The sequence below is a fragment of the Pseudophryne corroboree genome, chromosome 4 (genome assembly GCF_028390025.1).
Source record: "Pseudophryne corroboree isolate aPseCor3 chromosome 4, aPseCor3.hap2, whole genome shotgun sequence".
Lineage (NCBI taxonomy): Eukaryota > Metazoa > Chordata > Amphibia > Anura > Myobatrachidae > Pseudophryne > Pseudophryne corroboree.
This window is the reverse complement of record NC_086447.1, coordinates 681,361,426-681,381,798: the sequence shown is the minus strand read 5'-3', so window position 1 is coordinate 681,381,798 and position 20,373 is coordinate 681,361,426. Positions and strand designations below refer to the sequence as shown.

Here is a 20,373-nt window from a genome sequence, read left to right as displayed (position 1 = left end):
GCCTGCACTGTGATGAGTGCAGCAAGCCCGCAAGGCACTTGTTGCACTCGCCCCCCCCATTCCACTGTTAGGATGCCGGCAACGGTATGCTGACCACCGTTCACACAATACACACCCGTTCCGGAGATACTGTAGTTTGATGCAGACTTGCAACTACAGGCACAGCTGGAGTGGATGTACTCAGAACCAGAGCTAGAAGAATATAATCACAGTGACTTGGCAGGAGCCTGGACTTTGATCAGGACCAAACATGAGAGTAACTGGAGGACCATGACAAGACAATGACATGGAGCAGTAATTGACATGGAATAGCAGGTAGAGTACAGGATCCAACAAGGCACGGGTGCAAGACTGGCAGGGACAGTACACAGAGGACTGAGGCAGGACACAGGAATGCAGGTACACAAAGGCTGGGAACCAGGACTCAGGAACAGACAGGCAGTCTGGGAACTGTACAGTGTACTACAACCGTGTGACAGGCTTAACTAGGTGAATAAACTAGGGAATATCACCGGCAGGGCAAAACTGACCAGAATCCCTAAAAAAAACATAACATTTTTGCAATTAACTTTAAATGTTGAGCTGTTTGTCGTTTGATAAGTTATTAGAATGCCTTAGCCGACTATGGCGATGATGTCATAGGACATTCAGGTGCAGCTATAGAAGTCTCTGATCTGTCCACAGAATAGTATTTTGTACATATTGAAATAACCCCTTTTTTTGGGTGGGGGGGATTCAAAAACGGGTGTTATGACAGCTTGATACATTGACCTGTTACAGTCTGGATCAGCTTGCATGCAATTCTTCTCTGGGTCTTACCAACTGCGTTGCAGCTTTGAATTACTATAGGCAACTCAGATTTGTACACATATAGTATCACCCACAACTCCACCTTTGGCATAATTGGTGTAACTGTGCAGCAACTAGGTGTTCGCATGTCGGTTCAGTGTGCCGTGGACATGTCGTAGCTGTGTAGACTGAATTGCAGGCTATTCAGAGTTGACCGTATACAGAAATCCGCCTGATTGCAGATGGATCTCTTCCACCAAGGATAGGACTAGTACAAGTCTACACTGATAAGTGGATGGATGAAGGTGGTGTGGCCACGTAAATTCGGCCAAGTCTGAATATAGACAGATATTCACATTTATTTCTGAGCATGCACAGGTATGTGTGTGTACGTATATTCCTGGGTTACTGTAGGTGTGTGTGTCTCTGTGTGTTTGATGTATGTCTGTATACATTATATAATGTATTGGTAGTCCCAGGTCTGTGTATGTGACAGATGTATGTTTGATGTGTATGGATGTGCTGTAGGTACCCCAGAATAGCAAGGTTGTTGTCCAATGAGTTCTTGGAGCAGATGCAAATGATGTCCTTCTTGCAAGCCTCCACCTGCATAAGTCTGATGCGAGGGAGTCTGCGGGGCTTGCTGTGCTACACCTCCCCCTGCAGCATCTACCTCCTACTCTGCAGTCTGTACCCTTGCTTCTGTGCACCCAAGTAGAACTAAACTAGTTTCACCACCAGGTGCCATCACAGCCAGACACATCAGCAAGTGGCCATCTTGGGAACGTCCACACTTACATGACTACTGATTTCTTTAACCCCCAAAGACAATCCATATATATAAAGTTAAGTAAAACATGAAAATGATGTCATGTTGGAATTTAATAACAGTTGGTAATATGAACTCTGCCCCCTTCCACCAGTCAGTGATGTGCAGATGGAGCTGCACTCATCTAGTGCGGCTCCATCACAAATGTGCACTCCCACCGGGACTAGGTGATTAGCCCCGCTACGGGAGTGCACGGAGTAGTAGTGAATTTAGCTGCAATAGGCGCACCTAGCCGGACGCACCCAGGCACAGACGGGGCCACGATTAGCATGGCTCCATCTGTATATTCCAGAGAGATCCAGTATAACACACATCTACAGTCTCCAAACACTACTGTTATTTCACATATTTATCACATACTGTACCACATCATGTCTAAAATAAAGTCCTGAAAATGATCCAATAGCAACATCCCAACATTATCCACAACCAAAAATATACAACTGTGTAGAATAAAGGATAAATGACAAACAGGGTTGCACATCGAAAGAAGAAACCTCTGTAGAGGAGAAAAGGTGAGAATGTCCCACAAAGTGTTGAAAATGAAAAGAAAATAGTTAATTGTAAGGCTAATCTATATGTACAATAAAACTATAAGGGTTGTGTCTGTACATAGCAATTTTTTTTTTAGAAATATACTTAACATAATGTAGAAATTGATTGCAGATAAGAACCACTTGGCCCATGTCTCCCCATGTACACGCACACACACACACTACGGCTATTTTTTTACCAGTATATTTTTGGATTGGGTCATGGTGGGAATGAAACAATGACCTTAGTGCTGTGAGGCAGTAATGCTAACCATTGCACCATCTGTATTGCCCACTTTTAGAGACTGTTTATGAACTATGGAGAAGAAAAAAACAGAATTTTTGTCTTTCTGTCTGTTCGTTCTGGCATCACGCAAAAATTGCTGGATGAATTTGGATCACATTGTCTCTGTTGTATATCTTAATGACCTTGAAAGAAACAGTAGTACAGTATGTATGATCTCTATCTAACATCAGGGAGAGGAGCAATAAAGGAAAAACCAGACACTTGACGAGTAGTTGGCGCGTGCAGGGGTTCAGTATGAAATCCTGACTGGCAGAATCCCAGCGGTCGAAATTCCGATGCCGAAATCCCTACACTCAGAATCCTGACTTCGAGCACAGCGTCTCCCCTTGCAGGCGTGCTGTGTTCGCTGCGCTTCGGGCCTGGTGGTGACCGTCTATTCCCCCTCGGGTGGTGGCATTTACCACCACCCAAGTGGGGTTTCTGGGCGGCGGTCGGGATTCCGATCACCAGCATTTTAATGGGTGTCGGGATTTTGACCGCTGGATCCCGACTGTTGGGAACTTAACTGCATCCTGCATGCAGTGTGCAGGCGCCTCAAGTCCAAAATTACTATATGTCTATAAGTTATATATATACACTGACTATATACACATATTTTGTACACCCGAGAATGCTCAGGGCTGCAGGCATAAAACCCAGGACCAGCTTCTTCTCCCATGGGCAGCTTTACATGGCTTGTTCATGAGTTAGTTGCCCCAAGCATTTTATTGTGTTAATTCCTGAAGTAAAATCGGCAAATATTGTTTACAATGAAATTTTGTGATCAATGTGTACAATATAAAATATACATCACAATATTAGATGGAACTATTGTCTTCGGCTGGGCAATAACAGACATCCACTCGAGCAAAGTTACAAGCAAACATTAGTATATATAATAAAATCAACACCTAATTAGAGAAATAGATGAGGGGACTGATAAACCATGCAGCTGATTGGATATGCTTCTAACTATTTCATGTATCCACTTAATTTATTTTCCAGTTTTAATATTGTTTTTTTTTTTACCTTAACATTTCCCGTGTATTATGGAATAATCATGAAATTTAATTTACCTTTAGCAGATTTATCTTGCCTTTGAAACATACACAAAGTGGTTTAAAATGCTTTTATGAAATGGAAAATAAAACACAGTGAGTTTTATATAAAATGAATATCTGCTGGAATCTCTGAGGATGATTATTTTGAAATATACATTTTGTTACAGAAAGGTTGGTCACAGTAAGTGAACTACAACAATGAACCTATGAGCAAAAAAACATACCCCCTGCCTGAGCAGTCGTCTTAAATGGTCAATTACTGGAATGGGAAAAGAACATTTCTCACCATCTAACATTAATTTGTAAGGAGTGAAATAAAATTGGGTGTTGTGTTAATGAGGATTCATATTAACCATTGAGAGAAAAGAGCCTAGTGATGTGAACAACAATAATAAAAATATATTCAGATGTGATATTTGTGAATTCTGCTAAAAATATACCAAATAAGCATGAGAAGCCTAAGGGCCTAATTGAAGGTTGATTGCAAAAGCAAAATCCCCCTCTAATTGGCAAAGCCATGTGCAGTTCAGTGGGGGCAGATATAACATGTGCAGAGAGAGATTTGAGTAGGTGTGTTCAAAAATAAATCTAAATTGCAGTGTTAAAATAAAGCAGCCAGTATTTACACTGCACAGAAACAATATAACCCACCCAAATCTATCTCTCTCTGCTCGTGTTATATCTGCCTCCCCCATCCCTGCCATACATATGGTTTTGCCCTTAGAGGAAGATTTTGCTTTTGCAATCAACCTTGAATTAGACCCTAAATACAGATTGCAAATACACTCAGTGGCCACTTTGTTATGTACACCTTTGTAGAAATGGGTAGAATCATGCTCTGCCCAGAACTGTTAGAATGGGAATGTGCATTCTCTAATATGGTTCCTTTGGAGATGCTTTATTTTCATACAAAGATGGCCACCGGAGTTACTACTGCGTATCTTGTTACTGTGTAGAGTGACAGTGGAAGTGGGGAACCTCCCCCTTAGCTCCTGTTGCCTTAAGTAGCGTTACTGTTGTTCCAGCATCCTTCACCACTACCCATATCCAGAAGATATGGTTAGTCACCGGATGGTAAGCTGTGACAACCCTGATCCACTACAAGCTCAGCTTCATGCCTCAGCCACTGTAAACACAGTGAGTATGGCTCTACCTTCACTTCTCAATAAACTACATTTCTCTGACGTCCTAGTGGATGCTGGGAACTCCGTAAGGACCATGGGGAATAGCGGGCTCTGAAGGAGGCTGGGCACTCTAGAAAGATTTATGACTACCTGGTGTGCACTGGCTCCTCCCACTATGACCCTCCTCCAAGCCTCAGTTAGATTTTGTGCCCGGCCGAGGTTGGATGCACACTAGGGGCTCTCCTGAGCCTTTAGAAAGAAAGATAGAAATTAGGTTTTTTATTTTCAGTGAGACCTGCTGGCAACAGGCTCACTGCAGCGAGGGACTAAGGGGAGAAGAAGCTAACCTGCCTGCTTGCAGCCAGCTTGGGCTTCTTAGGCTACTGGACACCATTAGCTCCAGAGGGATCGACCGCAGGCCCAGTCCTTGGTGTTCGGTCCCGGAGCCGCGCCGCCGTCCCCCTTACAGAGCCAGAAGCAAGAAGAGGTCCGGAAAATCGGCGGCAGAAGACATCAGTCTTCACCAAGGTAGCGCACAGCACTGCAGCTGTGTGCCATTGCTCCTCACACACACTTCACACTCCGGTCACTGAGGGTGCAGGGCGCTGGGGGGGGGCGCCCTGAGAAGCAATAATAACACCTTGGCTGGCAAAAATACCACAATATATAGCCCCAGAGGCTATATATGTGGAAAATACCCCTGCCAGAATATATGAAAAAGCGGGAGAATAGTCCGCGGAAAAGGGGCAGAGCTATCTCCTGCAGCACACTGGCGCCATTTTTCCCTCACAGCTCCGCTGGAAGGAAGCTCCCTGGCTCTCCCCTGCAGTCTACACTACAGAAAAGGGTAAAAAAGAGAGGGGGGGCACTAAATTTAGGCGCAGTATACAATTATAAAAAAAGCAGCTATAGGGGACATAACTCAGTTAGTCCCTGCATTATATAGCGCTCTGGTGTGTGCTGGCATACTCTCACTCTGTCCCCCCAAAGGGCTTTTGTGGGTCCTGTCCTCTGTTGGAGCATTCCCTGTGTGTGTGCGGTGTGTCGGTACGGCTGTGTCGACATGTTTGATGAGGATAATGATGTGGAGACGGAGCAGATGCCTTTAGAAGGGATGTCACCCCCTGCGGGGCAGACACCTGAGTGGTTGAGCTTATGGGAAGAAATGAGTGCACGTATAGACTCCTTACATAAGAAATTTGACGACATGCCAAATGTGGGACAGCCGACTTCTCAGCTCGTGCCTGTCCAGGCGTCGCACAGGTCATCAGGGGCTCTAAAACGCCCGCTACCTCAGACCGCAGACCCAGATGTCGACACTGATACTGACACCAGTGTTGACAACGATGAGTCTAACCTGATGCCCACTAAGGCCATTCACTGCATGATTGAGGCAATGAAAGAGGTGTTACACATTTCTGATATAAATACAGGTACCACTAAAAAGGGTATTATGTTTGGGGAGAAAAGACTACCCGTAGTTTTTCCCCCATCAGATGAATTAAATGAAGTATGTGAAGAAGCGTGGGCTTTCCCTGATAAAAAATTGGTAATTCCTAAGAAGGTACTAATGGCGTTCCCTTTCCCGCCAGAGGATAGGTCACGTTGGGAAACACCTCCTTAGGTGGATAAAGCGCTCACGCGTTTGTCTAAAAAGGTGGCACTACCATCTCCGGATACGGCCGCCCTCAAGGAACCTGCTGATAGAAAGCAGGAGGCGATCCTGAAGTCTGTATATACACACTCAGGCATTATACTTAGGCCAGCTATTGCGTCAGCTTGGATGTGCAGTGCTGCAGCTGCGTGGTCAGATAAACTGTCAGAAAATATTGACACATTAGACAGGGACACGATCCTGCGAACCATAGACCATATCAAAGACTCAGTCTTATATATGAGAGATGCACAGAGGGAAATCTGCCGACTGGCATCTAAAGTAAGTGCATTGTCCATTTCTGCTAGGAGAAGCTTATGGACTCGCCAGTGGACAGGAGATGCAGATTCTAAAAGGCACATGGAAGTGTTGCCATATAAGGGTGAGGAATTATTTGGGGATGGTCTCTCTGACCTAGTTTCCACAGCAACGTCTGGGAAGTCAGCATTTTTACCCCATGTCCCCTCACAGCCTAAGAAGGCGCCGTTTTATCAGGTTCAGTCCTTTCGGACCCAGAAAAACAGGCGTGGAAAAGGCGGGTCTTTTCTGTCCAGAGGCAGAGGTAGGGGAAAAAGGCTGCAACAAACAGCAGGTTCCCTGGACCAAAAGTCCTCCCCCGCTTCTTCTTCCAAGTCCGCCGCATGACGGTGGGGCTCCACAGGCGGAGCCAGGTACGGTTGGGGGCCGCCTCAAGAATTTCAGCGATCAGTGGGCTCGCTCACAGGTGGATCCCTGGATCCTTCAAATAGTATCTCAGGGGTACAAACTGGAATTCGAGGCGTCTCCACCCCATCGGTTCCTAAAATCTGCCTTGCCGATTGCTCCCTCAGACAGGGAGGTGGTGCTAGCGGCTATTCACAAGCTGTATTCCCAGCAGGTGATAATCAAGGTACCCCTACTTCAACAAGGCCGGGGTTACTATTCCACACTATTTGTGGTACCGAAACCGGACGGTTCGGTGAGACCCATTTTAAATTTGAAATCCTTGAACACATACATAAAAAAATTCAAGTTCAAGATGGAATCGCTCAGGGCGGTTATTGCAAGCCTGGACGAGGGGGATTACATGGTATCCTTGGACATCAAGGATGCTTACTTGCATGTCCCCATTTACCATCCTCACCAGGAGTACCTCAGATTTGTGGTACAGGATTGCCATTACCAATTCCAGACGCTGCCGTTTGGACTGTCCACGGCACCGAGGGTATTTACCAAGGTTATGGCGGAAATGATGATACTCCTTCGAAAAAAGGGAGTTTTAATTATCCCGTACTTGGACGATCTCCTAATAAAAGCGAGGTCCAAGGAACAGTTGTTGGTGGGAGTAGCACTATCTCAGGAGGTGCTGCACCAGCACGGCTGGATTCTGAATATCCCAAAGTCACAGCTGGTTCCGACGACACGGCTACTGTTCCTGGGTATGATTCTGGATACAGTCCAGAAAAAAGTGTTTCTCCCGGAGGAGAAAGCCAGGGAGTTGTCATCTCTAGTCAGAGACCTCCTGAAACCAAAACAGATATCAGTGCATCGCTGCACGCGGGTCCTGGGAAAGATGGTGGCTTCTTACGAAGCAATTCCCTTCGGCAGGTTCCATGCCAGAATCTTTCAGTGGGACCTGTTGGACCAGTGGTCCGGATCGCATCTTCAGATGCATCGCTTAATAACCCTGTCTCCAAGAACCAGGGTGTCTCTGCTGTGGTGGCTGCAGAGTGCTCATCTTCTAGAGGGCCGCAGATTCGGCATACAGGACTGGGTCCTGGTGACCACGGATGCCAGCCTTCGAAGGGAAGAAACTACCAAGGACTATGGTCGAGTCAGGAGACTTCCCTTCACATAAATATTCTGGAACTAAGGGCCATCTACAATGCCCTAAGTCAAGCAAAATCCCTGCTCCTACACCAGCCGGTGCTGATACAATCAGACAACATCACGGCAGTCGCCCATGTAAATTGACAGGGCGGCACAAGAAGCAGGATGGCGATGGCAGAAGCCACAAGAATTCTCCGTTGGGCAGAGAATCATGTACTAGCACTGTCAGCAGTGTTCATTCCGGGAGTGGACAACTGGGAAGCAGACTTCCTCAGCAGACACGACCTCCACCCGGGAGAGTGGGGACTTCATCCAGAAGTCTTCCAGATGCTGGTAAACCGTTGGGAAAAACCACAGGTGGACATGATGGCGTCCTGCCTCAACAAAAAGTTAAAAAGATATTGCGCCAGGTCAAGGGACCCTCAGGCGATAGCTGTGGACGCTCTAGTGACACCGTGGGTGTACCAGTCGGTTTATGTGTTCCCTCCTCTGCCTCTCATACCAAAGGTATTGAGAATAATAAGAAAGCGAGGAGTAAACACAATTCTCGTGGTTCCGGATTGGCCAAGACGAGCGTGGTACCCGGAACTTCAAGAGATGCTCTCAGAGGACCCGTGGCCTCTACCGCTCACACAGGACCTGCTACAGCAGGGGCCCTGTCTGTTCCAAGACTTACCGCGGCTGCGTTTGACGGCATGGCGGTTGAACACCGGATCCTGAAGGAAAAGGGTATTCCGGAAGAAGTCATTCCTACGCTTATTAAGGCCAGGAAAGACGTTACAGCAAAGCATTATCACCGCATATGGCGGAAATATGTTGCATGGTGCGAGGCAAAAAAGGCCCCAACAGAGGAATTTCAGCTGGGTCGATTTCTGCATTTCCTGCAAGCAGGAGTGAATATGGGCCTAAAGCTAGGCTCCATTAAAGTACAGATCTCGGCTCTGTCCATTTTCTTTCAAAAAGAACTAGCTTCAGTACCTGAAGTTCAGACATTTGTGAAAGGAGTGCTGCATATTCAGCCCCCGTTTGTGCCCCCTGTGGCACCTTGGGATCTCAACGTGGTGTTGAGTTTCTTAAAATCACGTTGGTTTGAGCCACTTAAAACCGTGGATCTAAAATATCTCACGTGGAAAGTGGTCATGTTATTGGCCTTGGCTTCAGCCAGGCGAGTGTCAGAATTGGCGGCTTTATCATGTAAAAGCCCTTATCTGATTTTCCATATGGATAGGGCAGAATTGAGGACTCGTCCCCAGTTTCTTCCTAAGGTGGTATCAGCTTTTCACTTAAACCAACCTATCGTGGTGCCTGCGGCTACTAGGGACTTGGAGGACTCCAAGTTACTGGACGTAGTCAGGGCCTTGAAAATTTATGTTTCCAGGACGGCTGGAGTCAGGAAAACTGACTCGCTATTTATCCTGTATGCACCCAACAAGCTGGGTGCTCCTGCTTCTAAGCAGACTATTGCTCGCTGGATTTGTAGCACAATTCAGCAGGCGCATTCTGCGGCTGGACTGCCGCCTCCTAAATCAGTAAAAGCCCATTCCACAAGGAAGGTGGGCTCATCTTGGGCGGCTGCCCGGGGGTCTCGGCTTTACAACTTTGCCGAGCTGCTACTTGGTCAGGGGCAAACACGTTTGCAAAATTCTACAAATTTGATACCCTGGCTGAGGAGGACCTGGAGTTCTCTCATTCGGTGCTGCAGAGTCATCCGCACTCTCCCGCCCATTTGGGAGCTTTGGTATAATCCCCATGGTCCTTACGGAGTTCCCAGCATCCACTAGTACGTCAGAGAAAATAAGATTTTACTCACCGGTAAATCTATTTCTCGTAGTCCGTAGTGGATGCTGGGCGCCCGTTCCAAGTGCGGATTGTCTGCAATACTTGTACATAGTTACTGTTAACTAAAGGGTTATTGTTGAGCCATCTGTTGAGAGGCTCAGTTGTTTTCATACTGTTAAACTGGGTATTGTATCATGAGTTGTACAGTGTGATTGGTGTGGCTGGTAAGAGTCTTACCCGGGATTCAAAATCCTTCCTTATTATGTCAGCTCGTCCGGGCACAGTGTCCTAACTGAGGCTTGGAGGAGGGTCATAGTGGGAGGAGCCAGTGCACACCAGGTAGTCATAAATCTTTCTAGAGTGCCCAGCCTCCTTCGGAGCCCGCTATTCCCCATGGTCCTTACGGAGTTCCCAGCATCCACTACGGACTACGAGAAATAGATTTACCGGTGAGTAAAATCTTATTTACTGGTTAACTCAGTGGACTTGTGATTGGGTCAAATACAATTCCATTGGTGTGTACATTGCTTTGCCAAACCACCACTATATACACATATTTTCAACAGGTTATGGGCACACTTAGTTGTAACAGGCACCCAGATACACAAGTGTAAAAGTGTTAAGGGTATATACAAAAGTGTCCTAGGCACATATTGAAGATTAGTACAGGCCCCAGGGCAGTGCTGAAGCTCTATCCTGGCCTTATTTAAAGACACAGACAGCTCCAATAGCACAGATTGAGGAGGGCACAGTGTGTTTAAAACAAAAGTGTAACAGCAAAGACATTTTAGAGTACAAAAGTTGCAAGATAATGGTTGCAAGGAGCACTCATGCAGGATCTACACCTATAATTTATTTGATTAAACTTAAAGGTGCTGAAAACTATACTGCATGGAAGTTTGCTATGGAAATTTAACTAAAGTGGGAAATACATTGGAAGATAACAGTAGATCCTAGTGTCATTCAAACCCAAATGATGTAGAGAGAGTCATGGCTGAGATGGCCTTAAGTATGGAGCAAAATCTGTATTCCATAATTCTTGAGAAAATGTCAGCTAAAGACAAGTGGATGGCATTGCGGAAGCATGTCAGGATAGGGGTCTCATGAGGGGAATACATTTGAGATATGCATTGTCTAATACAAAGTTACATGAATGCAGGAGTATGAGTGATTATTTAGACAGGTTGATGTTTGTCTCTCAGCAGTTCACGTGTGCAAGTAGATGACAAAGAAATAGCAACAGCCATGCTTCAAAATTTAAGACCAGCATTTAACTTCTTAGTTGTGGCGTTAGAGACAAATACTGCAAAGTTGACAACAGACATAATAAGAGCAAAGCTATTACAGTTTCAGGAATATGCGCCCTGTGAATCAGATGCCGAGACAACTGCTTTACAAGCAAAAAGTGAGAAATTCGGAAACTTAAAGTTCAAGAGTTATAACTGTCACAAGATATGTCACAAAGCAACTAACTGCAAGCAGAGAAAAGTAAATCCTGTGCAGAACCACAAATGTAATTACAAAGAAGAGTTGGCTTTGAGTGTTACAGATAACTACAGGAATTGTTGTTGGTATAAAAGATGCAGGTGAAGCAAGACTTTCAGCTGCAACGGAGAGTAGTTCACCAAACTAACTGGGTGTGACAATCACAATCAAAGGAATTGGCAACCAAACGTTGACAGCCATAAAAGTTGGGACAATTAAAGTTCACTTGAGAATAGAATAGGATCAAAAACAAAAGTCACAGAAATCCAAAATGTATTTTGTATACCAGAAATAGGAACAAATCTGGGGGGGGTCATTCCAAGTTGATCGCACGTAGCAACTTTTTGCTGCTCGTGCGATCAACCTGATGCCGCCTATGGGGAGTGTATTTTAGCATAGCAGGGTTGCGATTGCTTGTGCAGCCCTGCTATGCTAAAAAAGTTTCAAGTAAAACAAGACCAGCCCTGCAGCTACTTAACCTGTGCGACGGATCCAGCGATGAAGGTCGCGGCTGTGACGTCAGACATCCGCCCTCCAAACGCCTGGACACACCTGCGTTGGACTCACCACGCCTGGAAAACGGTGAGTATCCGCCCCGGGAACGCCTCCCGCCTGTCAGTCTTCTTGCGATCGCCGCTGCAATCACTTTTCTCACTGGCGGCGTCGCTGCCTGGCAACGATCGTCACTGGGCATTGATGCGCGTGTGCAATGCATCCGCCGTGCATGCGCATTTCCTACCCGTTCGCACCACAGCAGGTCGGAATGACTCTCCTTATCCCCATCAATGTCCGAGAGTAGAGAGGCCACAGAGTTAATTTCACCAAATGAAAGTGCACTGTGAGAAACAGGAGTGGGTAAATTATCACTATAGGAACACAGTGTCAGCAATTGTACAGATGTGTCCTTTTAAATCATTGCATCACGGGTTGCACATCCCAGAACAGCATTGTATATCCCGCTACACAGTGAGCAGTTAGCTTCTGTGCGACCACAGGCAGCAGGGAAGCATTGCTCCCGCTGCGCTAAAGAGGGAGGGGGAGCTGGAGGGGGTTAGTCAGCACAGGTAGCAGGAAGCAAAGCTCCCGCTACACATAGTTTACAATACTGGGACTCTGCAGCAGTTGTGGGAGCTTGCATACGCACCAAATTCTGACCCTGCTATCTGCATGTTGCAGAAGAACTCAAGATTCATCAGACCATGCAACATTTTTGCAGTCCACACTTGTCCAGTTGTAGTGAACCTGTGCCACCGGGACCCCGTGCGCCGGCCACATAACCGCTTCCCATCTGCATGTCTGGTATATACTATGAGCCTTATTTAGGTCCTGGCGCTAATGTAGTGCATGCCACAAAATACAGATATTTGGTACAGATGTTCCATATTTTGAGCATGCGCCAGGCCCGTACTGCACATGTGCTGTATGGGCCGGCAACATAGCACGCAGATCGGCCAGGGACAAACGCAGGATTTGTGAAGGGGGGTTTCCAAAGAGGCCAAGCATAAGGGAGAGGAGACTGAGGTAGTATGCACTCTGTAGCCTGCTGTGGTGCCTTCCAACCGTAATGTAATATGCAGTATAGAAATGGTGTCACTCGAATCAGTCTGTCAGTGATTGACAGTCTGATGCTGTTTGGGGATGGGGAAGAAGCGGCGATGGCCTCCATTTCCAAAACAGAGGTGTGTCGCCGCCATTGTGGGGGAGGGACAAGGCCAGGACCTCTTTTAGTGTATCTACCATGGCTGTCTTTTAAACACTGATTCCTTTTTCCTGTCACTGCATTCTGTACTTGGTGAATACTCTAGGACAGTGGTTCCCAAACTTTTTAAATCACGGCACCCTAGATTATCAGAAATTGTTTCACAGCACATTTAGGCCAAAAGCTTCTATTGAGAAATGTAGAAAGAAATATTACATTTAATTGTGTTTATATGTCATGCTTAGGTTTAGTTATGTGGTGAGGGACAAGCTTTGCTTCAATTTGTCCACGTTTTATGATTGACAGCAACCAGCACTAGTTTTGCCTATTACATTGACCATAAAAAAATTGAATTGGTCCTGGACCATCAATCCAAGGCACCCCTGCAAGAGTCTCACGGCACCCCAGGGTACCACAGCACTCAGTTTTAGAACCACTGCTTTAGGATACCATTCTATAAATAAACAGAAATAAAACTGAGTTTCTCTCCTTTCATATGGATCCCTCATTGCTAACTACTGTAGCCTCCGACATAAGTATAAATATGATTTGTCCTATTTGTTCAGACGCTGATAAAGATCTTTGTATGTACAGTGTATGTCCTAATTTGACTATCACGTGCAGACACCTAGGTAATTTATGCCTGTGGCCACCTTAGTAGGAAATGTTATTCAATGGAGAAAAACAAATCTTTGCAAAACAAGATATTAATGGTACTGCGCTTATCAATAAAAAAAAAACAGTCTGTTTCAGCTGAAATAATATCATCACACTTGTATATAATAAAGAAAAGAAAATGTATTTGTTAATACTTTGAATAACATTTTGCACATAGTAAGCAATCTATTACATTCAAATATAATAAAAGGTATATATAAACATTTTATAAAGTTGTGGAGGAATCGGTAATATGGATCAAAGTCAGTGACTATGGGGGTCATTCCGAGTTGTTCGCTCGTTGACGATTTTCGCAACGGAGCGATTAAGGCAAAAATGCGCATGCGCTACGTATTTTAGCACAAAACTTAGTAGATTTACTCACCTCCGAACGAAGAATTTTCATCATTGAAGTGATCGGAGTGTGATTGACAGGAAGTGGGTGTTTCTGGGCGGAAACTGACCGTTTTCTGGGAGTGTGTGGAAAAACGCAGGTGTGCCAGGATAAAACGCGGGAGTGTCTGAAGAAACAGGGGAGTGGCTGGCCGAACGCAGGGCGTGTTTGTGACGTCAAACCAGGAACGAAACGGGCGGAGCTGATCGCAGTGTAGGAGTAAGTCTCGAGCTACTCAGAAACTGCTAAGAATTAATCATTCGCAATTCTGCTACTCTTTCGTTCGCTATTCTGCTAAGCTAAGATACACTACCAGAGGGCGGTGGTCTAGCGTGTGCAATGCTGCTAAAAGCAGCTAACGAGCGACCAACTCGGAATGAGGGCCTATGTGCATTAAATTTAATTATAAGCCCAAGAAAGGTCAGTTCACACTTCCACTATATATATAATTATTCTGTAAATAGAAAGAGACGTCTGTGAAAGTAATCTGGCATGGAATATTTTCACCAGATACCAGACATATGTTTGTCACTTCTTAAATAGATATATTCAATATGTAATATCTCTTGTTCCACAAGTGAATTGAATAACAATACATTTTCTTATGGCATAAGTTCACAATATAGATCAGTGTCCTCTGTAGACATGCATACACATACGGTAAAATCTGCACTGCAGGATTTTTGCATGGCTATAAACATTAGCCATTTAGCACACACTGAAAGCTGCCTCCTGTGGTGTAGCTCAACCTCCATATGATATTTATAGGATAGGGAGACCGGCTACAGCTACAGTCAATTTGGATATATAATGAAAGCTGCCGCCTGCGCTATAGCTCAACCTCCATATGCTGTATAGGGGAGGGAGACCGCTTGCAGCTATAACTGGATAACCACAGTCTGGACAATTTAAAAGCAATGTTCACACAGTCACACTGAGAGCTGCCTGCCATAGCTGCAATTCCACCTCAGTGTGCTGTCTGGGGGAGGAAGCTCACCTGAAGCTACAATCAGCACACCGCACCTTACTGTGAAACGTCTGTACTCCCATACTGGGTATATCACTGGTCAACTGATGTATCCTTTGGGCTTTTAAAATGGCAAGAGTCTTTACTATTAACAGTGGTGCAGGTAGAAAACATTTCTTAGTAGTACTGTGTGCGCACGCCAAAGGCTCGCGCACCAAAAAATGGGTGTGGTCACATGCCACACAGGGCATGGCCAATGAAAATGGGAGCGTGATACACATATTGGGGGCCAGATACACATATGACCCCAAAAGTGCAGAGCCATATACACATATGCCCCCAATAGTGCCAGATACACCTATGCCCCCAAATGTGGAGTGCTGGATACACATATGCCCCCAATAGTGTCAGATACACATATGCCCCCAATAGTGGAGTGCTAGATACAGATATGCCCCCATGGTGCCAGATATGACCCCACAGTACCAGATACTCCCCCCAGTGCCAGATAAACATATGCCCCCACAGTGCCAGGTACACACATACACCCACAGTGCCAGATAGACATATGCCCCCACAGTGCCAGATACACCGGTCCACGAGCTCTGATTGGTTAATGAACCGGCACCTCATTTGAGAGACACGCCACCACCGCCGGAGACCAGACTAAGCACTGGAGGGGTAAGTATTAAAAAAATTATATGACACATATGATCCCAAAAGTGCAGTGCCAGATACACATATGCCCCCAATAGTGCCAGATACACCTATGCCCCCAAAAGTGAAGTGCCAGATACGCACATGCCCCCAATAGTGGCGTACCAGATACAAATATGCCCCCAATAGTGCCATAAACACATATGCTCCCACGGTGCCATATATGCCCCCACAGTGCCAGATACAAATATCCTCCCCCCAGTGCCATATACACATATGCCCCCACAGTGCCATTTACACATATGCCCCCACAGTGCCAGATAGGCATATACCCCCACAGTGCCAGATATGCCCCCACAGTGCCAGGTACACACATTTCCCCACAGTGCCAGATATGCCCCCACATTGCCAGTTTCATATATATGCCCCCACATTGACGGTTACACATATGCCCCCCAGTGCCAGATATACCCTCACAGTGCCAGACACACATGTCCCCATAGTGCCAGATACACATATGCCTCCCCAGTGCCAGATAGACATATGCCTCCCAGTGCCAGTACACACATCCCCCCTGCTCACCGCTACTGCTACTGTGTTTGAGGGAAGGAGAGCGTAGCGCACGCGTCTTCTGCCCCTCAGTGCTTAGTCTGGTCTCTGGTGGCTACGGCAGTGTGTCTCTCAAATCAGGCACCGGTTTGTGAGCCAATCAAAGCTTGCGGTCCTGCAGCCAATCAGGAGCTGCAGCTGCCGGTCCGCGAGCTCTGATTGGCTAATGAACCAGCACCTCATTTGAGAGACACGCCGCCAGAGACTGGACTAGGCACTGAAAGGCAGGAGAGGCACGCGCACTCTGGAGGGGTAAGTATTAAAAAAATGGGTGCAGCGTTGGCCCCCACATTGCACCCATTAGTGGGGTGGTGTCAGATACTTTAATTGCATGGCACCTCTTAGTCTCAAAATTTCACTATCCTCTCCAGTCCTCTTGTCAGTCATAGCCAACCTGATACCTAATTTACAGCTAGATTTATCATCCTCTAATAGCTTATCTACTCTGGGGGAAGCTACAGTATGTCTGACACTGGGTTGCTTTCATTTCCCAATTATTCTATCCCTGCTAGAGACTTTTATAAATAATTCCAGTTGTGCTATTGTATACATATATATAGTCTATCCCATCCATTCATTCATTCATTCATTCATTCATTCATTCATTCATTCATTCATTCATATGCCTATTTTTCCCCAGTATGTTCTGGCAAATTTTATAATAAGCATTTACTGTTGGTCTTGGGTCTTTTAGATTCATCCCAAACCAGTCATGTTCATGTGGCCCTTGCTACTTAAATTTAGCAATCTCTGTGCTTTCAAGCTCCCACAATATAATTGTAGTATACCATTACCTGTTGTAATATTGAGTTGTATCACTGTTCTTGCTCTGTGTTCCCTTTCCGTGAGCCGTGGCCTTTACCATTTGTATTCCCCATTTTTTCCTATTTCTATTCTGTACCCTATTTTAAGTGTGCAAAATCTTAACAAAAACTAATGTTTTAAAAAATCAAGATAAATAACAAGCTACTTATTAAATGATATCACTAAACTATATTAAATCTTTGTTCATGGCACATGACAACTAAACTCATCAGAAATACCTGAATAAATTATATGAAATTATACTCTTGATTATGCATATAGAAAAAGGAGTTATGATTACATTAGGTAAAGAGATCACTCATACTGTATCTATAGGCTAAAGAGCTCTTACTGTATATATCCCTTACAAAACACATTATTTTGCAGTGATAACAGTAAGTGTATTTTTGGTGTATCTCCTTATACAGGAATCAAGGCCGTTGTGTAGAAGGCTTGGTTGAGATTTTCGATATGCTGGTTACCACAGCCACACGATTCCGTATGATGAGACTGCGAGGAGAAGAGTTTATCTGTTTGAAATCTATCATCCTACTAAACTCCGGTAAGCTAGACTAAGACTGACACAGACTCTAAGGTTGATGTTACAGTTGCATTTTGGTGTCATTTTTAATTCTTATAACAAGTTCCAGAAACAGGAACAAATCAGCGAAATAATTTTAGAATTGAATAAAATAATGATAGTGTCCAGTGTACAAACGCTACTAGAAATCTTATATCCACTTGTAACCAGTGATGCCGAGCCAGGATAAAATGTTGGGGGCGTAGCCTAATTGCGAGAAGTGTGGCCACATACCCTTAGGGAAAAAAGAAAAGTAAAAAAAAGTCTTTGTAGAGCCGAGCAGGGGGCAACCAGGGGCAATTCCAGGGGGAGCACAATTAGTGTGATCGCTCCCCCCTAGCCGCACAGCAACAGGAGGAGGCTCAGTAGCAGCCTCTCTGGTGCACAGCAGCCCAGCACACTACAGCGTGAGCTATGCTGACAAGATGAGAGCTTATGTGCTGCCTGGTAAGGAGGGAGCTGGGGGGGGTGCAGTGGACCCTGGGCCCGCCGGGCCCCTACATCAGGCCCGGGCCCAGATAATTAGTACCCACTTACCCCCCTCTCTTGGCGTCCCTGCTTGTAACTTTAGAAGAACATTACTGGTATTTAGAAACTACAGTACTTTATGTTATAAATCACTAAATGTGGATGATAGACATATCTATAACCAATTCTATCAACCTGCTTTTACTGGAGGATATTAAATTAACATCCTATGACTTATTAGGAGAGACCATAATAGTGTTCCAGAGCTGAGAACCAAGATACTCACATATGGGGAGAATGTTCCCACTTAATATTCTGGATAGATGCACGTTCCTTGATATCTAGGTACTAGTTTATTACTGGAAATGAATGCTTCTGTCATTGTGCATAATTTTAAAAATTATATTAGCAGGACCCCCCAGTGTTGTTATATACTGCTACAGGGCAAACTTGTTTTTTTAAACCCTGTAGCATTACTGCAAGGTCCCTGGAAACACAGTATGGTATAGGAAGAAACCAAGAGAGTAGATTGTTGGGGACCCATTGAACATTGGTGGTCATTCCGAGTTGTTCGCTCGTTGCCATTTTTCGCAGCGCAGTGATCAAGTGAAAAATCGGCAATTATGCGCATGTGCTAAGTACTTTCACACAAAACTTTGCAGTTTTACCCAAGCTCCAGCGACGTTTTTCAGTCGCTCGAGTGTTCGTAGTATGATTGACAGGAATTGGGTGTTTCTGGGCGGCAACTCTGCGTTTTCAGGGAGTGTGCTAAAAAACGCAGGCGTGTCAGGGTAAAACGCAGGAGTGGCTGGAGAAACGGGGGAGTGGCTGGCCGAACGCAGGGCGTGTTTGTGATGTCAAACCAGGAACTAAACGGACTGAGATGATCGCAATCTAGGAGTAGGTTTGTAGCTACTCAGAAACTGCATGAATTTTTTTAGTGGCAATTTTGCTACTCTTTCGTTCGCAATTCTGCTAAGCTAAGATATACTCCCAGAGGGCGGCGGCCTAGCGTGTGCAATGCTGCTAAAAGTACACCATTGGCATTTGTACAAGCATTTGTACAAGCTCACGCTATTATCCAGCTCACGGCTAGATTAACAATATTAAGGGCTGTGGACAGAGTGACAGCTCCAGGCCTCCATGTAAAAAATTGACCCATCATCATGGAAGCGTGATGGCGACCAGCTGTCTAGCACACAGTCGGCCATAAGTATTCAAATGGAATTTTTGGTTTTTCCAGACAATTATGCAATTATTCTCTTTTTATGTATTTAATTAGCGATTGAGACAGTGTAGGTGTGTACATACCCACATGATAGTGGCCACACACACACATACACACACAATGCTAGTCACACCTCCTCTCCTTTTAGTACAGGCCCTGGAATTGGCCCATGCGGCCCTTAATCTGGCCCTAACCCAGCTAAAAGGTTGTAAAGGGAATTAATGTTATTGCAAAAGGTTTAATGATGTAGCCACTGCCCATTGTTAGTGGGGAGAAGATAAAGTAGTGATTTGGGACATAGGGAATATTACAACACAGTACTGTACCTCTTCCACTTAAAATGTAAACCTACACTATCTATTTCCTGGCTGGTGGGTGTGATGACATGATTACATCATCATGGCCAAATTATGAGATTTGGTGCCTTGTTCCACACATTAGCCACCACCAGCTCCCCTCCATGCTATGTACCACTGAGAAATTTAAATACATTGACGAGTATGGTGTAGTGATAGGAAAACTGTAGGTGTCTGTCCTCTAAATGTACGCTCTCCATTAAGTTATACAACATTCTGTCATAGAAATATAGAATATGACGGCAGATAAGAAACACTTGGCCCATCTTGTCTTCCCCTTTTTTAATTCTTTAGGCAATGTCAAACCCTTTTGAACCTTAGTTGTTTGTAAAGATATTCACATGCCTATCCTGTGTGATGTTTGGCATATCCACCAATTATGGTAGGCTGACAGTCACTGTTTTTCCTAGTGATGTGCCAGTCCTGGAAAACCACATGGCAGATGAGTAGCTAATTGAACAGTCCCCTGAGGATTCAAATAATTATTTCATGTGATAATTGAAATGTGACACACTGGTAATATTCACAAGCAATAAAACAAAAAAGAAGCCTTCTCTACATCTGATAAAATATTTTCATATTGTCCCTAGTTTCACACAATTTCT

At 45.0% G+C, this 20,373-nt stretch overlaps 1 protein-coding gene across 1 annotated transcript in view; it reads left to right on the top strand.

Annotated features, from left to right (window-relative positions):
• ESR1 (estrogen receptor 1) overlaps positions 1–20,373 on the top strand; it is a 507,877-nt gene that overhangs the window by 419,281 nt on the left and 68,223 nt on the right. The window contains exon 6 of the mRNA XM_063917872.1: positions 17,565–17,698. Coding sequence (XP_063773942.1) covers positions 17,565–17,698 — 134 coding nt within the window. The remainder of the gene's footprint in view (positions 1–17,564; positions 17,699–20,373) is intronic.